Source organism: Diabrotica undecimpunctata, chromosome 5 (assembly GCF_040954645.1).
Source record: "Diabrotica undecimpunctata isolate CICGRU chromosome 5, icDiaUnde3, whole genome shotgun sequence".
Lineage (NCBI taxonomy): Eukaryota > Metazoa > Arthropoda > Insecta > Coleoptera > Chrysomelidae > Diabrotica > Diabrotica undecimpunctata.
Genome location: NC_092807.1, coordinates 150,821,448 through 150,841,336, shown reverse-complemented (window position 1 = coordinate 150,841,336; position 19,889 = coordinate 150,821,448). Strand labels below are relative to the sequence as shown.

At 32.8% G+C, this 19,889-nt stretch overlaps 1 protein-coding gene across 1 annotated transcript in view; it reads right to left on the bottom strand.

Annotated features, from left to right (window-relative positions):
- Gad1 (glutamate decarboxylase) overlaps positions 1-19,889 on the bottom strand; it is a 175,387-nt gene that overhangs the window by 115,938 nt on the left and 39,560 nt on the right. The window contains exon 2 of the mRNA XM_072533008.1: positions 1,277-1,513. Coding sequence (XP_072389109.1) covers positions 1,277-1,513 — 237 coding nt within the window. The remainder of the gene's footprint in view (positions 1-1,276; positions 1,514-19,889) is intronic.

Here is a 19,889-nt window from a genome sequence, read left to right as displayed (position 1 = left end):
AGTGTGAGGCTTTAAGCATCTAAGTGCCGGGGATGGGAGCCTCAGCAGGTCGCTAAGGACCGAGACCGGGCCAAGGTCTGATGATCAACAGATGCTGATTGCAAGCAAGCAAGACATTTAATTAAGTCCAGCCTGTGAGACATGTTCACTCCTAAGAATTACGTTCGGATGTAACAATTCATTGGAGCGAGGTATATTAACTCGAGTTAAAAATAGGAGTCAATCCCCCGCGCTCCAATGCTCCAGACCATCCCTTTCCCTTTATAGCACTCTGTGGCAATATATTGACCGATTGCTTTGATTAAGAGATTGATAAGATTTTAATGACGAATCGTAAATAAAATTACTTTCATTGAACATATAAGGTGAGCCTTATATGTTCCTTATATGATTGTCCAGGGCCCTAGCTAGCTTACGGCGACATGCTTCGTTTAAATACTTTGATGCGCTTGTTGTGATTGGTCCTGTGCGTCTACAAGTGGACGTGGTCTTATGATTTGGTTTCCATGCAGTTGGAAGACTTTGAATATTTAAAGACCATTTATCAGACCAGATTTAAATACAAAAGATGAAAGTAGACATATAAGTAAAAAATGAAAGGTTTTCTAGTTGCTATAGTTATTTTAAGTGCACAATATAACCAATTTAACCCAGATCATTCAGAAACGGGGTGGGAAAATTATATCAATTTTCGGAAAGAACAACTATGATTAAATAAATCTGTTTTATAAATGATTTTTTTGTTGTCAATGTATGGTTTATTACACATAAGAGCCTAATGGCCAAGGAAGACATTCCAGTGTGTAAATATTGTCAAGTCAACATTACTGTTAAAACACTTAGCAGAAAGTGTAAAATAGACCGTAAACAGACAAAATAACAATAATTCCAGTAATTTAAAAACAGTATTAGGTGAACATTTGAATACCAAAAACTTTATTAGCTTTCTTAAAGATACGTCTTTATTATAATTTAATATAATATAGTAACTAATGTCGCTAATGACCTAGGTGGTTAAACCGACTATTGTTTAAAAAAAATGTATATTATATTTAACAGTAATTACTATAATATAATAAAGTGACATTTCAAAACTGCACATTTTTAGTCGAAATAAAAAACACTATATTATATCCTTAGAAACAATATTTTTCATTCAATATTTCCTTTTTATTATTTCAGTAAACAATATTTTTATAGCACTGGCATGCATAAATTACTTATATATGTATATATATGCACTATTTTTTTAAAATTAAACAGTTATATTACTTACCAGTTTTAACTTGGTACTTCAAAGTTGTGGCGCAGTCATGAACGAGCTGTCCTAGGGATACTCCTTCTTCCGGAATTTTAAGATCTAAAAGCTTTATCATTTCCTCTGGATGGTGGAAATCAAGAATCTTTTCCTTTCTATCATTTTGTTGCTTTACGTAGTCCAAAAGAACATCCACGATTTTTTGAAGAAACTCGTGTGTGACTTTATCGTTAGCATTTGGATAAGGAATAAGATCTGCAACAAAAAATAATAAAAAATAAAAGTTTCGGTGTGTGGTTTCGATTGAAAGCAAAAATAAAGATGAAACACATATGTTTTATATTTATTTATAGTTTTTTCCCAGATGTGCTCGTTATGTTGGTTTGTAATGTCATTTCTAATGTAGCCAACTTCGTCGATAAAGAAAATATAAGTAGGTGCGCTAAATATTTGTTCTGTTTCTGGAAGGTTCATTAAAGGTGCTGCCAAGCAATATTAAATTTCTCGCTTAACGCTCTGCAGATTAAGAAAATGATCTTGTCCAAGGAATTCACAGATTAGCTGAGGTAGGTATGCCTACTTTAAGCAAGATTCTAATGAAAAGTGTGTTTTATTACGCTACAATAAATCATATACCAAATCCGTTTTAAAAAGACTGTAATAAAGCTGGTAGAAAATAATTTAAGTTATTCTTGTGCAGGCATCCAGACAAAGCTAGGCGAAAAGCTCAACAAATGAATATGGTTCGAGCCCAAAAAATAAATAAAATAATCGTCGAGGACTTCTTTCATAAAGCATGTCAATTGTCAATTGTAGGTTGCGGTAATGTGCTGCTTGGTCAACCTGTACGGCCTTTTGCGGTTTTTAAAAATAGCTGATGGAGCTCAAAGTCACCTAGATATTTCTGTAGTTAAAGAAGATAACAGCATAGACATACCTTTATTTTGTCTTCCTAGCAACACCTCACACGAGTTGCACCCTATGGACAAATCAGTGATTAAAAGCTTTGAGACATTTTGGGACCAAGAAGTCCTACAGTTTCTAACAGCAAACCCTGGTAAGACGATCACCAAAATAAAGTTTGGTAACTTTTGGTAATTTTCAATCTAGTTTGGCTAAAAGCGATGACACCATCAAACATTATCTCCAGTTTTGCAGCTCCCAGCATTTATCCGTTTTAACCAGAAGCTATATCTGAAGCTGCCTCTGGACTAACTTTGATTTCACAGAAAAAAAGACGAAGTAAACCACAGTAGCTCCCAAGTTTTATCAGATGTCGTTAGAAATTCTAGCAAGTCGATTGAACCCGCATATAAAAACGAGGCGAGCATAAGCGGATATCATGTACCAGAGAAAACTAATACCAACAAAAAGAAACGTTTAATTACTGTCTCAAGTAGCGAATCATTCTCAGATTATAGTCCTCACGATGACTCACTTGACGATGTCTCTAGTGAAGATGAACCTATGAAAAGATCTAAGAGGATCAACAGCTCTGAAGAGGATAGTCCACTAATTGAATTAAAATATAAAATGTAAAGCCCAGCAAGTTACCAAAGATTTGTTCACACCAATATGAAAATTGAATAATCGAATCAAAGTTATTAAAAAAGCAACGAGCAGTACGACAAGGAAATCAAGTAATGAAGAATCGTGGTATTGTTTTCTTTGTAACATCTGTGTTACTTTTAACTGTAGTTGTGCAGTACCTAATATTGACATGGGTGGCAATAATAGGAGACCTGTAATCCTAATATTGTCATTCGCGACGTCGATAAAAAAGTATTCTTTACTTAGTTTTTGTTTGGTTCTTTGATATAATTAAAATATATTGTTAAAAAAATACATTTCTTTACTAGTATCCAAATTTGTTTTCATTTATTAATAAAAGTGTAGGATTTATTAAATTTAGAACCAAACGTTAAGGTGGCAATGTTTGGCTCACTTACTTATAATAAAGATGATATTTTAAATACTTTTGGTTAAAACACAATTGTAAAATTAACTTCTTTAAGGATAATTTTTATTATGATACTCTTTAACGTTTGATGTGATGGGGATGAAGTTGCTGTTACTTGAATCCTAGCTTTCTTATCTTTAATATAGATTTATACGAGCTTGTTGATGCTCAGGGCCGCCGCTACTATGTGTGCCAAGTGTGCATCGCACACGGGCGGCCAACAATAGGGGCGGCCAAAAGCAGTCCACTGATGATAATACTTTTTTAAAACAAAAATAAATTCAAATAATTAAATAGTAATGATTCAGATAATTCTGTGAACTCTAATATTCTAAACAATAAAAATTATTCAGTACGTGATAATACTTAAGTGCGTTTCATTTATCATGTATACTTCTTTTTTCATCCCAATCTAAAAAAAAAATGTCAGAAAATATTATTTATTGTATGAACTGCCGCCCTTTTGCAGTTACAGTCATAAAGCAGTTTTGGGAATACTTTTTAATTCAAAGCGGCTGGCGGCTTTCGGACTTCAGTTATTTGATATTTCACACGTAGATACTTTACAAGAATTTAGGCAAGTGGTTGTAAAGTTTCTGTTATAATATTGTTCCTATGGTTATGTTTATAGATGGGTTATTATGTCTTATGTTCAGTCTTAGTTGAGAATTCGATGAATTTAGACACGCTTTTGATAAACGATTTTGTTTGTAAAATATAGTAGTGTACCCGTTTCTTTTGCACAGTAGGTACTGTATTTCAAAGTAACGTCGAGATCAGAGCAATTTTATTCGTATACGCGTTACGGCTACATATTATTTGGAGAAACATTATTTGGACAACTTATTTGCAGTGTTTTTGGATTTATTTTGTTAAATTCGCCCGACTTCATTCTTAAGTGATAATTTCAAAATGTCCGAAAGAAAAAAAAAACTTTCAGGTTTTTAATATAGAAAAATAAAAGAGGCAAAAACTGAGAAGAAAAAAATAAAACTTGGCGGTGCACTGGAACCATTTTTGATGAAAAACATACATGAAAATATAGAAGACTCGGATATAAATTTAGGACCTTAAACTTCAAGCGAAGTCCAAACCATAGAAAAAAGTACCAAACAATTGAATATTCCTGCGGATAGAGACGGAGGATTTGATGACAATAATAGCGATAGTGCGAGTGCTGATGCTGAAACGCCTGAACCTGAAACCACCAACCAAGACAGAACAATTAATGTTCCAGTTAATATGGATTGCAGTGTAGGAAGCTCCAGGATATACTTAGTTTCAGATGATCCCGGAAAATGGCTGGCAAATATGAATCCAAGTGAAGTTCAATTTGTTGTTGAAAATTTTCCTCAGCAAATTACAAAAATTAACTTCCCCAGAGATACAAATAATAGGAAATTTTCAGAAACTTATTATTATCGCGCATTACTTAATCAAGACCAAATTCATCGCCCGTTGTTACTTTACTCATTATCACTAAATAGTGTTTTTTGTGCACCTGTAAACTGTTCTATTGTGATGAAAGCAGCCGACAATTACTTAGTGGAATTAATGGGGTAAGTGACGCAACATTTAGCTATTATTTTAAAAAGATATGAATCCGGTGCAGCTCATATAAAATATTCTCAAAAACTGTTTGGACTATCTACAACATTAAAAAAAGGATTAACAGTTGACTCTGCTCATCAAACTTATATGAAATGGAGAAAAAACATTGGGGCGCACGTAGAACAAATAACAATAATTGTAGTAAGATAATATGTTTCTGCTTTCTGCAATTTTATCTATAGAACATGAAGTGTGTGCGACATTGGACATTAAAGATATTGTCAAAAAGTTTTCCGAGACGAAAGCCCGAAAAGTGCGTTTTTAGTTTTTGTATGTGTTTATGTTTCTATTCACGGTTTATTTTAATTAAATGGACGTTTAAATTAGGATATTAGGATATACATATTCTGGACGTTGGATCATGGTTATTAAATTAGGATAATGGACGTTTAAATTAGGATATTAGGATGGGATATTAGGATGATATTAGGATACACATTAGGATAATATATGGACGTTCATGGAGATCAGTGAATGAATGTTCAAGTAAGTATATATCTATTCACAAATTCTTATTGTTATATTATGCATCTTCTGCACATTTCTTTAAATAATAGTATGTATGTCTAAAGTGTTGGAAGGGGGGCGGCAAATATTAAGTTGCACACGGGCGGCCAATACCTTAGCGGCGGCCCTGTTGATGCTATTGTTTAATAGTGGGTCTGAATTTAGTTAGTCTGTGTCTGAATGTTTTCAGTATGACGAAAAAGAGGGTGTAATACGAGGGGCAGAAAAAGGCAAAAATTCAAAAATATTTTGTTGATGGAGCCTCATTATTAAGTTTATTTACAACTACAGTCCGGATTATAATCATTTTACTTTTTTTGCCTATAATTAAGAATTTTTAATAAAAATGTTTAGATTACAAACATTTTGCTTATCTTGCTTACATATTCTCACATCCGTTCAGAAATGTTTGGAAAGTGACAGAATAAATGAAATTATCATGAATAATAGAAGGTATGTCGACGTCATTCATACCTCTTAATGTGATAGCAATTTATGCACCTGAGAACAACAGAGATACAAGGGAAAACTTCCATAAACATCTTTAGAGTGTTAGATACGCCCATGGTGAGAATAATACAGCACCGGGAATAAAATAACGATTCAATGAACAATATAAGGTAGTCTATACATAGAGTATAGAAGATCTACAACATCTTATCGAAAGCTTAAGTATGAATAGTGCTGAGATGGGAATTACTATAAACATTAAAAAAACGAAGTACATGCTAATTACAAAAAGACCATCAAATATACATCACCTATTGACAATCAATGGTAACGTGATAAAACAAGTAGATAAATATCAGTACTTGGGAACTTTGATCAATGAAACCAATGATTATACTGCAGAAATAAACAGGCGAATAGAGATTGCCAGATCAGCATTTATACGAATGAAGCCACTCCTAACGAGCAAAAATTTAAATTTGGAGATCAGACTGCGTACCATTCGCTGTTATATGTTTTCAATATTATTATATGGAGCTGAGACTTGGACATTAAAAAAATGCAATTTAAAAAGAATCGAAGCTTTCGAACTCTGGTTATACCGCAGAGTATTAAAAATATCATGGACTGATAGAATTACAAATAAAGAAGTATTGAAGAGGGTTGGTAAAGAAACAGAACTAATCACCACTATACAAACCAGAAAACTGGAATACCTAGGCCACGTGAGATCTGTTGGCCGAAGGCAGAACTCATGGTTGAATAATCTACGTGATTGGTATCAATGCAGATCGATTGATTTGTTTAGAGCGGCAAGTTCAAAAATAAAAATAGCCATTATGATTGCCAACCTCCGTAGGGAGACGGCACTCTAAGAAGAAGAATACTACCATACTAGTTGTACATACACACAAAGAAAAATACAAGGAAAAACGAATATATTACGGATATAAATTTGAACGGAAGCATATAAAAACAATGTTCAATAGTGTGTATTTATCGCATTATAAAAAAGGACGAAAATAATTACATAACAAAATTCTACCCTCTTCACAGTGAAGTGTCTATCTATCAATGTAGATAACGGTAAATCCCTCGGGAATCATTTTGGTTCGGTTCACAAAAATACGCTATTCCTTCGCAAATCCCTACTTTTTATATACTCAAAGATAGTAATATTGATTGATATATCACATATAGAGTATTAGCCCAGTCTGGTTAAAAAAAAAAGGTGGAAAAATGTTTCGCAGATATCTGAAGCTTTTAAGACATAGGTAGGGGTTACTAGATGATGAATAGATAAAAAGATACTCCTAGTTTTACCTTGCGTTTTTTTTAAGCAATAATTTATGGTCACAATTTGATTTTTTGTCTATAAATTTTTTCCCTTATATTTTAAATAAACAGTATTTATGTCATTTTTTTATGTCAAGAATATCTTTATTTTCCGGTTTTTTTAATTAAAATTGATAAATAATTTACAGAGATATTTGCAAAAAAGCAGTTTTTTTGCACTAATTTCTAAATTTTATTAATTTTTTTATTAACATAATAAAATGGTATTAATAGATTTAAACATCAAGGAATTCCCATCTTTTAGATTTGTGCGAAATTTCCCCCCGATCAGTCAAATATTTTATAAGTTATTTAATTTGTTTATCCCTGAGGCTAATTATTTAAACTATTGAGCTTGCCCTATGCATGATGCTAGACACATTCAGCAAATTTCATAGGTTTCTTTAAGACTTGGACTATCTCAGAAGTTAAATGCATATTGAGTTTTCATCGAAATTATTTACAAAATAAACGTTTGAAAAAGGGGTATGTTTTTTACTTATAAACAATTGTAATAACTTCTATATTTTTCAAGCTACAGACTTGTACGTACAACCATTGGATAGCTGGTAAAAAAGCTCACATTAAAAAATAAAAAACCTTATATGACCAATAGGAACGAAGTTAGTGACTATTTTTAAAAAAATCATATCTCCATTGTTTATAAACATTAATAAGTAAAATTTGCACAAATTTTGAATGAAAATCTAAACTTTATATTGAAACTTATAGCTATAAAATTTATCTAATTTTTCGAAAGGACGGTACTTTCGAAAGATCGACATAGGAAAGTGGAGAGGATATCTGTTTCAGCTCCCTTTTTTTTTGGCATCGGAACTTCAAATTGCAACACGTAGGAAAAATTTACATTATCTCGGCCTCCTTTGCAGCTGCAAGCCTCTTTTTTTTTATTCTGGGGTAGCTCGTCGAAATATGAATAACTACATAGTTTTCACTGGCCGGAAAATATGGGAAAACTCGGAAAAATTGAGTCCATTTGAAATTCACCCTAAATACTTACTTTTTTTTAATTTGCTTGAATAGTCTGTCGCAGTATTAATAATGATCACATAATTTTCACCCCCCATAAATCTCGGAAAATCCCGGAAAATCAACATATGTTTTTTCATTTTATATCAATGATGTAATAATACTTTTATATTTTATAAATTAAATTTCATGTAATTTTTTACACATTATATTATTATATTCCTTATATTACTTATAATTGTTTGTATTTTTATAATTAATAATATTGATTTTTATTCTATTTTTCTTACAAATATGATATACAATATTAATCTAATCTGCCTTATAGCTTTGATAAAATAAGTCGATTTTTTCATCACTTGCCTTATTAAATTTTGCAATGTTTATTGAACTTTACTTTTTTTATTTTCTTTACATACATTGGTTTAAAAGTTAAAATTTGGTTCATTTATTCGACTTCACTATCAGGTCTGAACCTTTTTGTTGCAGGTTATTTGTCTTCACTTATTAAGTCAGTCTTTCCATATATTAACATATTAATGGGCGATCTTAATGCCAAGGTGGGTCAAGGTAAGGTAAGAGAACAAGTAGGAAAATATGGGCTTGGAAACAGAAATGACAGAGGAGATCGATTGATTCAATTTTGCCAAAGTGAAGACTTCGTAATAACAAATACCTTTTTCAAATTACCTCCTCGACGGTTATATACATGGACATCTCCACAACATACCAAAGATAAATAGTGAGAAATCAAATAGACTACATTATGATAGCAAGGAGGTATCATAATGCTGTTAAATGTACTAAGACGTACCCAGGAGCTAATATAGGCCCAGATCATAACCCGGTAGTTACTGTGATAGAGGCGAGACCAAAAAATATTAGAAGACCACACAGAAAGTCACTAGGTTTAAATAAACGTAGAAACAATAATATACGACAAGAAACAGGAGAAGAAATACATGAAAACCTCCGTTCAGTGCAGCAACAAATTAACGATACAAACAACGTTAACCAAAAATTAAAGTACCTACATAAATACAGCTATACAAACAGCAGGAAAGAAACATCTTACAAAAACAACAACAAAGAATAAGGGATGGATGACACAAGATATACTAGACTTGATGGAACAAAGAAGAAAGATGAAGAATTACCCAGACAAATACAAAGAAATAAATAAACACAAAAAAGAGAATAAAAGAAGCCAAAGAGGAGTGGATTAAAGAACAATGTGAAGAAATGAAAACCTATGAGAAAAAGTACGATGCGTTCAATATGCACAAAAAAGTAAAAGAGATAACAGGAAGCATAAAGAAATGCCAAATAGGTAAACTTAAAGACAAAGATGGAAATCTTATTGTAGATCTAGAGAATAAAATAAAAAGATGGACAGAATACCTGAATGAATTTTTTGAAGACGATAGAAACAACTTAACTCAGATAATCAATGCAACTGGGCCAGACATATTGAAAGAAGAAGTAGAATACGCAATAAGAAACGCTAAAAATGGAAAAGCAAATGGACCTGATGAAATTCCTACAGAACTGTTGAATGATAAATCCGTAACCATATTATTAAATTTTGCAACGAGGAGCTAAAACAGTTTCCCCTCCACTTTGCTATGTCGATCTTTCGAAAGTAACTTCGTTTCGAAAGGTTTTAAGTTTCGAAAAATTGGATGAATTTTATAGCTATAAAATTCAATATAAAGTTTAGATTTTCATTCAAAATTTGTGCAAATTTTACTTCTTAATGTTTATAAACAATAAAGATATAATTAACAAAAAAATTAATTACTATTTAACTGGGAATAAGCCACAATTAAAGGTTAAAATACGTTTATTGACGTTTCAATTTCCACTTCGGAAATCGTTCTCAAAATACAAACATTAGTATTTGTATTTTGAGAACGATTTCCGAAGTGGAAATTAAAACGTCAATAAACGTATTTTAACCTTTAATTGTGGCTTATTCCCAGTTAAATAGTAATTAATTTAAAATGCCACAAGAAAATAGCTTCAGAACAATATTAACAAAAAAATTGTCGCTAACTTCGTTCCTATTGTTCATAGAAGGTTTATTTTTTTTGGTAAATGTGAGTTTTTTTACCAGCTATCTAATGGTTGTACGTACAATTCTGTAGCTAAAAAAATATAGAAGTTATTACAATTGTTTATAAGTAGAAAACATACCCCTTTTTCAAACGTTTATTTTGTAAATAATTTCGATGAAAACTCAATATTCATTTAACTTCTGAGATAGTATAAGTCTTAAAGAATCCTATGAAATTTGTTAAATGTGTCTAGCATCATTCATAGGGCAAGATCAATGGTTTAAATAATTAGTCCCAGGGATAAACAAATTGAATAACTTTTAAACTATTTGACTGATCGGGGGGAAATTTCGCACAAATTTAAAGGACGGTAATTCCTCAATGTTGAAATGTATTAATAACATTTTATTCTGTTAATAAAAAACTTAATTAAATTTATAAATTAGTGCAAAAAAACTGCTTTTTTGCAAATATCTCCGTAAATTATTTATCAATTTTAATTGAAAAACGGGAAAATAAAGATATTCTTGATATAGAAAAATGGTATAAATACTGTTTATTTAAATTATAAGGGAAAAAATTTATAGATAAAAAATCAAATTCTGACCATAAATTATTGTTTAAAAAAAACGCAAGGTAAAAATAGGAGTATCTTTTTATCTATTCGTCATCTAGTAACCCCCACCTATGTCTTAAAAACTTCAGATATCTGCGAAACATTTTGCCGTGAAATCGATGATTTTTGTATAACCAGACTGGGCTATATAGGCTTCGCCAATACTTAAAGATATTAGATACAATCTTTTAGATAGTTTATGTTAAAAAATATTCTATATTACGCATGATTTGGATTTTTTTAATGAAAATGTTTAAATCTTTCTCGTGACACAAGTGATTAAATCGAAGAAAGAACTGTAACTAGATTCAAGATCACAATTATAAATGTAAATGCATATATCGTTAGAATATCCCATTATATTAACGTTTCTAAATTCGTCTGACAGCTTTGACAGGTCAAAAGTAAAAAGTATAAACTATACACAATAAAGAACTTAACACGCTACCCTGAGCTAATTCCAGACTTGTGGTTCTTGTATCTAAAATTTCCTCATTTACTGTAAGGTTAATTATTCGATTATGGTATAATTTTATTATTTTTACATAAAATTCAAAGCTAAATCCAATTCGTATGATTTTTTGACTTTCTAGATTTACCTTTTCGTAGGCTCCAACAAAAAAAACTAAAAAACTTTATAATTCATTTGATCCATGTAGTTATACATGGATCTTTTTTTTATAATAAATCGAGAACGACTAAATCGATTTTGGTTTTGAAATATTTAAAATTCTGGGAAGGTCTAATGGTGAGAAAATATGAGGAAATTATATACAAAACAATAGAAATAACGTCTTTATTTTGCCATACAAACAGTTACATTATGCTCTTATACAAAATGTTTTATACGATGTACCACTACAAAAGTTTATTTAAACCTAAAGTGACGTTTAACAAACATTACAGTGACGTCTATTTACTTTTTTCGCTTTAACTTGGGAAAATATGATGAAATTGGAAATAAAATAGTAAAAGCAGTTTTATTTTTCCATACAAACAGTTATATATACATACTGATCTATACCTTACACCATCAGATATTAACATTTATTAGTTGTAGGTTTCAAAAAGTAAAAAGACTGTTTGACGAAAGTAGGTCTCAGTAGAGAGTATGTGGATGATATCGCAAATATATACAAAAATGCAAGAAGTGTCGTTAAAGAAGGAAACTTATATCTGAATCATTTCCAATAACAAAGGGGCTTAAACAAGGATGTTGTCTATCTCTGACCTTATTTAAAATATATATTCAATCATCGCTAGAGCAGTGGAGGAAACAAGTATCCGGAATGGGAATAGACATAGGCGGTGGTAAATATCTAACAACTTTATTTTTCGCAGATAATCAGGTAGTCGTAGCAGATGATGAAGAAGACATGAACTACATGTTTAGAAAACTAAAGAAAGAATATGAAAAATGGGTCCTCAATATGAATATGTCAAAGATAGAGTATCTTAAAATAGGAGATGATGAAGAAGATCCAGAGTTAGAAATTAGAAACACAAAAACATGTAATATAAATATCTCGGCTCTATAATATCTAAAGAAGGCACTACCAAAAGAGACATCGAAAACAAAACGCAGCAGAGAAAAAAGCGGTAAACATTCTAAACTCTCTACTATGGTCTAAAGATATTAGACAAGAAACGAAATAGACAATCTATCGAACCTTGGTAGAGCCTATTATGACTTATGGGGCAAAACTTTGGCAGATCACGAAAAAAGATAGAAAAAGAATAGAAGTAGTAGAAATGGATTTTCTAAGGAGAGCGTGTGGTATATCCAAAAAGATCATATCTAAAATGAATATATTAGAAGAGGGACAAATACTGTATATTCCAGTGTAGACAGAATTAAAACGAGACAACTAGTGTGGTATGAACACGTGAAGCGAATGAATGAAGATAGATGGCCAAAGAAAGCTTTAAATTACATACCACAACAAAGAAGAAGAGGAAGGGAAAAAATGTACGGCACATAATGAGAATTATATCCATCACAGAAGACGAATGGATGGACAGAAAACGATGGCGGTCGAAATGCGAGAAGCGGCAGAGGCTGTAGGAACCTCGCTTATATATATATATATATATATATATATATATATATATATATATATATATATATATATAGCGTAGCGCAAGCGGTAGGATGCTTGCCTCGCATGCCGGTGGTCCGGAGTTCGAATCCTACCGCCGGCAAGAGCAACTAGACATTTTTAAAAATGTCTATAAGCCCCAGGTCGACTCAGCCTGAATAAAATGAGTACCTTGGGTAAAACCAGGGGTAATAATAGGCGGTTGAAGCGTAGCACTGGCCATGTTACCTTCCTTGTATACCGTAGGCCCTAGATATAGCAGACTACCCTGCTATACTCCCAAAGCCGCGAAGCGGTATAAAACGGGAGACTATTATTATTATATATAAAATATTTTTCAACATTTTCTTTGCAAAAAAATTAAGTTTGTGCATTAATTCAATTTTAAAATTGAAAATTAAAAATATTACAAACTACTGAAATGTTTTTTAATATGTTTTTTATATAAAGCACTGTATGTTGAAAAAACAAAAGGAAATAAACATTATTTTTTAAACAAAATCGAAAACTATATTAAAAAAATTTTTATCCTGAACGTCCCCCCTCCGATACGATTTTCATTCCAAATTCCAGAACCCATATGGCTGGCCCTAAACAAATCAATCCAACAATAAGCAAACACCCAAGAAGTATTTCAATTACGAATCAGGGGCATCGGCGAATAATTTTAAACCCTATGTCGATGGGGATGAGATTCTCCCAGCTATCGAACGGGCAACATCTGCTACGTAGAGAGGCACAGCTTGTAAAGAAGTCAGTCACGGACTTGACACGAGGAGAATAACATTAAAGATGAATTAATATTATAATAATATTCAGAGTTTGTTCATTTATATGGTGTTATAAGTATACTCGGTTCGCGATTCCCAGTCCGAACTGTCTAGTGAATTTAGTAATTATTTTTTTGCGAAGTTAGTTACTTTTTGACAGACTAAAAGTGGCTGGAAATTACTATACAACCAAACACACGTACTTATAGCCAATATTAATAGTAAACAAACTAAATAGTAAATAAAATAGAACTTTGCGAATTACCGATAATCAATATTTATTTATCTGCACCATATAATAAATAGTTATGTTAAATTATAACAACTAAAATATATTTTTTAAATATATACTACCCAAAATTTGATAAGTTTAGTATACACTTCCACTATTTAGAATAATTCTTCTTTTTTTAAAGAAAGAAGTCTGCAATAGTAGGATACTTGAGCTATTAATACTGAGAAGTAGGGATTGTTGTGTTGTAGGTTTCCGACAATGAATCTGTCAAAATATGCCCGAGCTAAGCGAATGGAGTATATTTGTTTATTATTAGTAATTTTTGTTTTGTTTATTATCTTGTGTTAACTCAGAGTTATATGGGACAGTTTAAGCGTTATCCCGATTTTGAGGTAGCTGCGTCTCCCACACACTACTCTGGTCTCTGAATTTAAATATGTAGCTACCTGCTACTGCCTACTAGGAGCAAATGGAAGAAGAGAATACATTGTAACCATCAAATGTAAGCCATTGTTGGTAAGAAGTCTCGCATCAAACAGTCTGCAAGAGATACACTGGGTATTAAAGAAGTAACAAAACAACAAAAAATCTTGGTGGAAGACTATCGAGAATACAAATAAAATAAATTAGAAATAGAAAATAACGTTAATAAATATCAAAAAATTTGATACCACTAATAATACGAGGCATGTTTTTTAAGTAAGTACCGTTTTGCGATTCCGCCACCGCAGCGCTACGGTCGGCGTTCCACGCATGAGCGCTGGTTACCTACATCTCTTGTCTACACACTGAGGCCATTACAGCCTGATTCTTCATTGTATACTTGTTTACTCCAGTGTTTAAGATGCCTCCAAGAATCGTGAGTCACGCTGATTGTTAAGTACAGGCTGTTATACGATTTCTTAGTGCTAAAGGCGTAAAACTGATCGATATTCATTGTGAGATCGTTGAAGTTTACGGACAAAACATTATGAGTGATGGAATGGTAAGGAAATGGGTGAGAGTATTTAAAGATGGCCGCACAGATGCGCATGATGAAGAACGGAGTGGACGTCCTTCGGTCGTTAATGAAAATTTGGTGCAGAAAGTGGACGAAAAGCTGAGAGAAAACAGACGCTTTACAATTTCATCATTGTCCGACTGCTTTCCTCAGTATTCTCGTAGTGTTTTGTATCGCATTGTTACCGAGAACTTGAATTACCGGAAATTGTGTTCACGTTGGGTTCCAAAAATGTTGACGGATTTGCACAAAACCCAACGTTTAGGCAGTGCATTGACTTTCCTTGAGCGGTACCACAGTGAAGGTGAAGATTTTTTAGACCAAATTGTTACTGGTGACGAAACGTGGGTGGCCTACGTCACACCAGAATCGAAACAACAATCCATGGAATGGCGACATTCATCATCACCCAAAAGAGTGAAGTTTGAGCAAACAATTTCTGCCCGGAAAATCATGTGCACAGTTGTTTGGGACAGAAAAAGAGTATTGCTAGTGGAGTTTCTGCCTCGTAATGAGACAATCAATGCAGCGTCTTATTGTGAGACATTGAAAAATCTGCGTCGTGCAATCCAGAACAAAAGGCGTGGCAAGTTGAGTAAGGGTATCGTTTTGCTGCATGACAATGCCCGACCACATGTGGCTAATCAGACCAAAGATCTCATCAAATCATTTAAATGGGAAACTCTAGATCATCCTCCATACAGCCCTGATCTGGAGCCCAGCGACTACTATTTGTTCCAGCACTTGAAGAAACACCTGGGCGGTCAGCGTCTTCAAGACGATAACGAAGTCAAAACATTTGTGATGCAGTGGTTAACAAGTCAGGCGGCAGAATTTTATCAGGAGGGTATTCAAAAACTGGTGCCACGTTATGACAAGTGCCTCAATATTCACGGAAATTATGTAGAAAAGTAGATTAAGGTACAGGCTTTCATGTAAAAATAAAATTATTGCCATATCTTTGCACGTCTTTTTTTAATTCCAAAACGGTACTTACTTAAAAAACACGCCTCGTAATAGAGTTATAGCAGGAACAAGTATTTTAAGTAAATCACGAAACTCAAAATCCTATCACTTAATCACTAAGAATTGCAAGGCAAAACAGACGTTGATAAAGACGTAATTAGAGAAATTGGGAATCTAAAATTGCATTCCATAACATATCTTCTCAACTAAGCAAAAATCCTTGACGAATTGGTTTCTAGTACTCATAAAGAGTATACCGAAATAAAAGGAAAGACAGTTAAGATTTGATTTCACGTACAGTGCTTCTGTATATCCGCTTATACGTATTTCATTCTAAAAGGAATCTTCGGAGCGGATATTTACAGATGCTCTGAACGTGAAAACAATCTTTGCTGTCGTAACAAAGCAACGCTAAAATGACTTCGATTACACAGATTAAAGCAAAAATCTGAATTTGGTTTCGACAAATGCTTTAAAGTAAAACAACTAGTGTGCTATGGTCAATAAAATAGTTGAAAAAAGTCCCTGTGCGAAATAAATCAAATTTCTCACTTGGTAAAAAACAAAGGAATTTGCTAAAATGATTAAATATGTCTATATTCTTTCTTACATGTCGTTTTCTTCAAGTCGATTTTACATTATGTAATTTTCACGCTATGCAAGACAGATGATTTGGTATATACTTATATAGTGAAATATCTAAAGATGATGTTTTGATATATTTCTTCTCTTGGCAACAGTGAAACTAGTATCCCAAAATTACACAAAAATAGCTCTGATGTAAACAGATCAGGCTAGGCAAGAGATATGTCATGCAAGACGAACTTGTATAACATGAGACTTGCATAGGCCAAGTAAAGCTATCTTTATAAATTTCACTGACAACAAAAGAACAATTTTAAACAACTCATGTTAGTCCGTCCCTGTAAGAGTATCGGAACGCGTCGTATTGTGCGTCGGGCTCAAAACAGGGTCGCTGTATTGCGCTGAAGCAGCGGCTTATCCGACGGGGATGCATTGATTTCTCATTATATGGGATATGATCACACTATATCCCAAAAACCAGTTTTGGCGGATATAAATAGTATGTAGAGAGGCTGAAAATTATGATAATTTATCAAAAAATCGGAAAATCAGATTGTTGTTTACCTAAAACTTTTAAACTCGAATATAGTATCGCTGTCGCAGATTTTGTTTAATTATTCAAGTGCACTGTGGTAAAAATATGTCTATAGAACGACGTATTTAAAACGAGATGAAGGATGTAAACCTATAACATTAGATGATAATTATATTGATGACTCATTGACAAAAAATAACCACAACGTAAATGATTCGTCTACTTCAAATTTATCGAAAATTACACATTTTTATAATTTTATTAAAATTAAATAAAATTTTTGTATCTAGATTCCATTGAATATTTTTCAGAATAAATTTTACTTATCTAATATTATATCTACAAGCTCTAAAGTATACGCTTGCTCAATTTAAACCCACCTTTGGTCATGTTATTCTTGGCAATTTTAAGTATTGTGTTTAAAAATATCTGTGGGTCACGAAATAAGATTAACGCCAAACAACTAAACATAATATGAGCCACTCAGAAGGGTAAGGCTGGACCGCATTCGAAAAATTAAATAGACGTGTTTACAACCAATGTCCTAATCCATTTAAAAAGGAAAGCTTTAAACCAGTCCGTCTAATAGTCCTCATAAACGGAGCAGAAACCCTAAAAACAAAAGTTAAAAATCGGAAGATTTCTACTTGTTCGAAACCAAAATTCAGATTCTTCTACATACTTTCCTAAATCCGTGCCTTCTACAATTTACAAAGCAACATACGATGAATGGACCGACATGGGGTATCTTAAATTGCATTCTACATCATATCGATTCATCCAAGCAAGAACCTTCCAGAAGAGCTACATGATGAAGAAACTACAAGAAGAATATACCAAGGCTGGCCTAGATATTAACCTCGCGAAAACAGAGTACCTATCTACAAGTGAAGAAGACATAGAAGATCTACAGATTGATGACAACGTAACAATCAAAGGAAAGGATAAATTCAAATACCTGGGGTTTATAATCACGAAAAAGGCAACAACAGAGGAAGAAATTACACAAAGATTAGGACAAACAAGAACAGCAATCCGACAACTTAACTCAGTATGGTGGGATAGACACCTAAATATGAAGACAAAAACGCAGATTTATAAAACATTAGTGCGAAGTATTATGACATATGGGGCTGAAAATTGGATCATAAACAAGAAAAACAGCAGTAAGATAGTGGCAACAGAGATGGAATGCCTGCGAAGATGCTGCAGAGTAACAAGAATGGATAGGAGAAGTAATGACGAAATAGAGCAAAGAACATCAATAGAAACAGACATACTAACATATATAGAACAAAAAAGATTACAGTGGTATGGACATGTAAGAAGAACTAGCGACAGCAGATGGATAAAGAGAATAACCGAATGAAGCCCCATAGGAAGGAGGAAAAGAGGACGACCCCGAAAATCCTGGAGGAATGAAGTAGACGACGCCATGAGTAAGAGAGGCCTAAACGATGGAGAATGGAACAACAGAGAGAGATGGAAACGGTTGAGCGAGGGAAGGCAGTGAATACTGTAGAATCCCTAAATATATATAAGAACCTTCCATGAACTGGCTTCTAATACTCAAAATACGGGTAAATAAAAATATAGAAAAGACAGACAAAAGGTAAAAATCCGAAGATTTCTCCTTGTTCGGAACCAAAATTCAGATTCTTACCTAAACCTGTACCTTCTTGTGAGCATTTATGTCATATTCCAGTGTTTCTTCTAAAGTTTTGTTGCCATAAGTCTAGGGGTTGCCATCTGATGAATGGTGGATTTTCCACCCTGGTATTTTTCTCTAAATCGTTCTGCATACGGTGCCATACGGTGACACAGTATAGTGGAAAATATTTAATATATATTAAAAAGCGTAATTACTCTACGGTTAGAGCATTTAAATAAATCTTTTTTGTGTATGCAAATTATTCCTATATTCCAATCACTGGGAAGGAATTTTTGTATCCATATTTCTTTTATAAGCTTTTGTAGTACCATTATAATATACTATCGTGGTCACCTTCTTTCCATAGTTTTACTGAGAGATTATCTCTTGCGAGTGATTTGTTTCTACTAATTTTTTGACTACGTTTCTTTTTTACGAGATGCATGTACGATTACATACACACAACCAAACTTATATGGAATCACCCAGTATTTTCGATTTTGTAAAGTATTACTAAATTTTTTTTAATGGAAAATAAACTACATTTTATACTAAACCAGTTTAATTACTATAAAAAAAAAACAATAAAAAAATGTTACAAATGCTTGAAATTAACAAAAACGCAAAAAAAATCGGTTGCCTGTAAAATCGGTTTTACGGGCGAAGATTTTACGTGACAACGTCTTTTTCTCGGTAGAATATTTATTGATATGAATATTATTAAATTGCACAATAGGAACAAGGAATTGAATGAAAATAAGAATTGCACAAATTTTAACTATAGAAATATATTTTGTTTACTAAAACATTGTACATGTAAACTTAAACTTAACTAATTTCTATTTGAGTGATTTTGTTGAGGATAGGACGATGATAGGAGAAATAGCATCGCACCAGCGGACCGATCATGTTTGAGTGGGAGAGAGACGCAAGGCATTCGCCGGTCCGGCGGGCCTCTCTCTCGTTCGGTGACTCATCGTAACAGACGTGAGCGGGCGTTAACACTTTTTCATGAGTGACTCCGAGCCACAACCTAATTTAAAGGTGGGTACACATATGCGAGCCGAACGGTATACGTACAGTACGCGTACAGATCCTTGAAAAATATTCTACATCGTACTGATCGCATACTTATCTCGATCCATGGAAAGCGACAAACCAACAACGAACACACATGTGCGAAATGATTCATTTTATTTATAATTTGGGTACTGATTTATGTTCCTGTTTTTGCTTGTTTAACAAAAATAAAATTATGTACAGT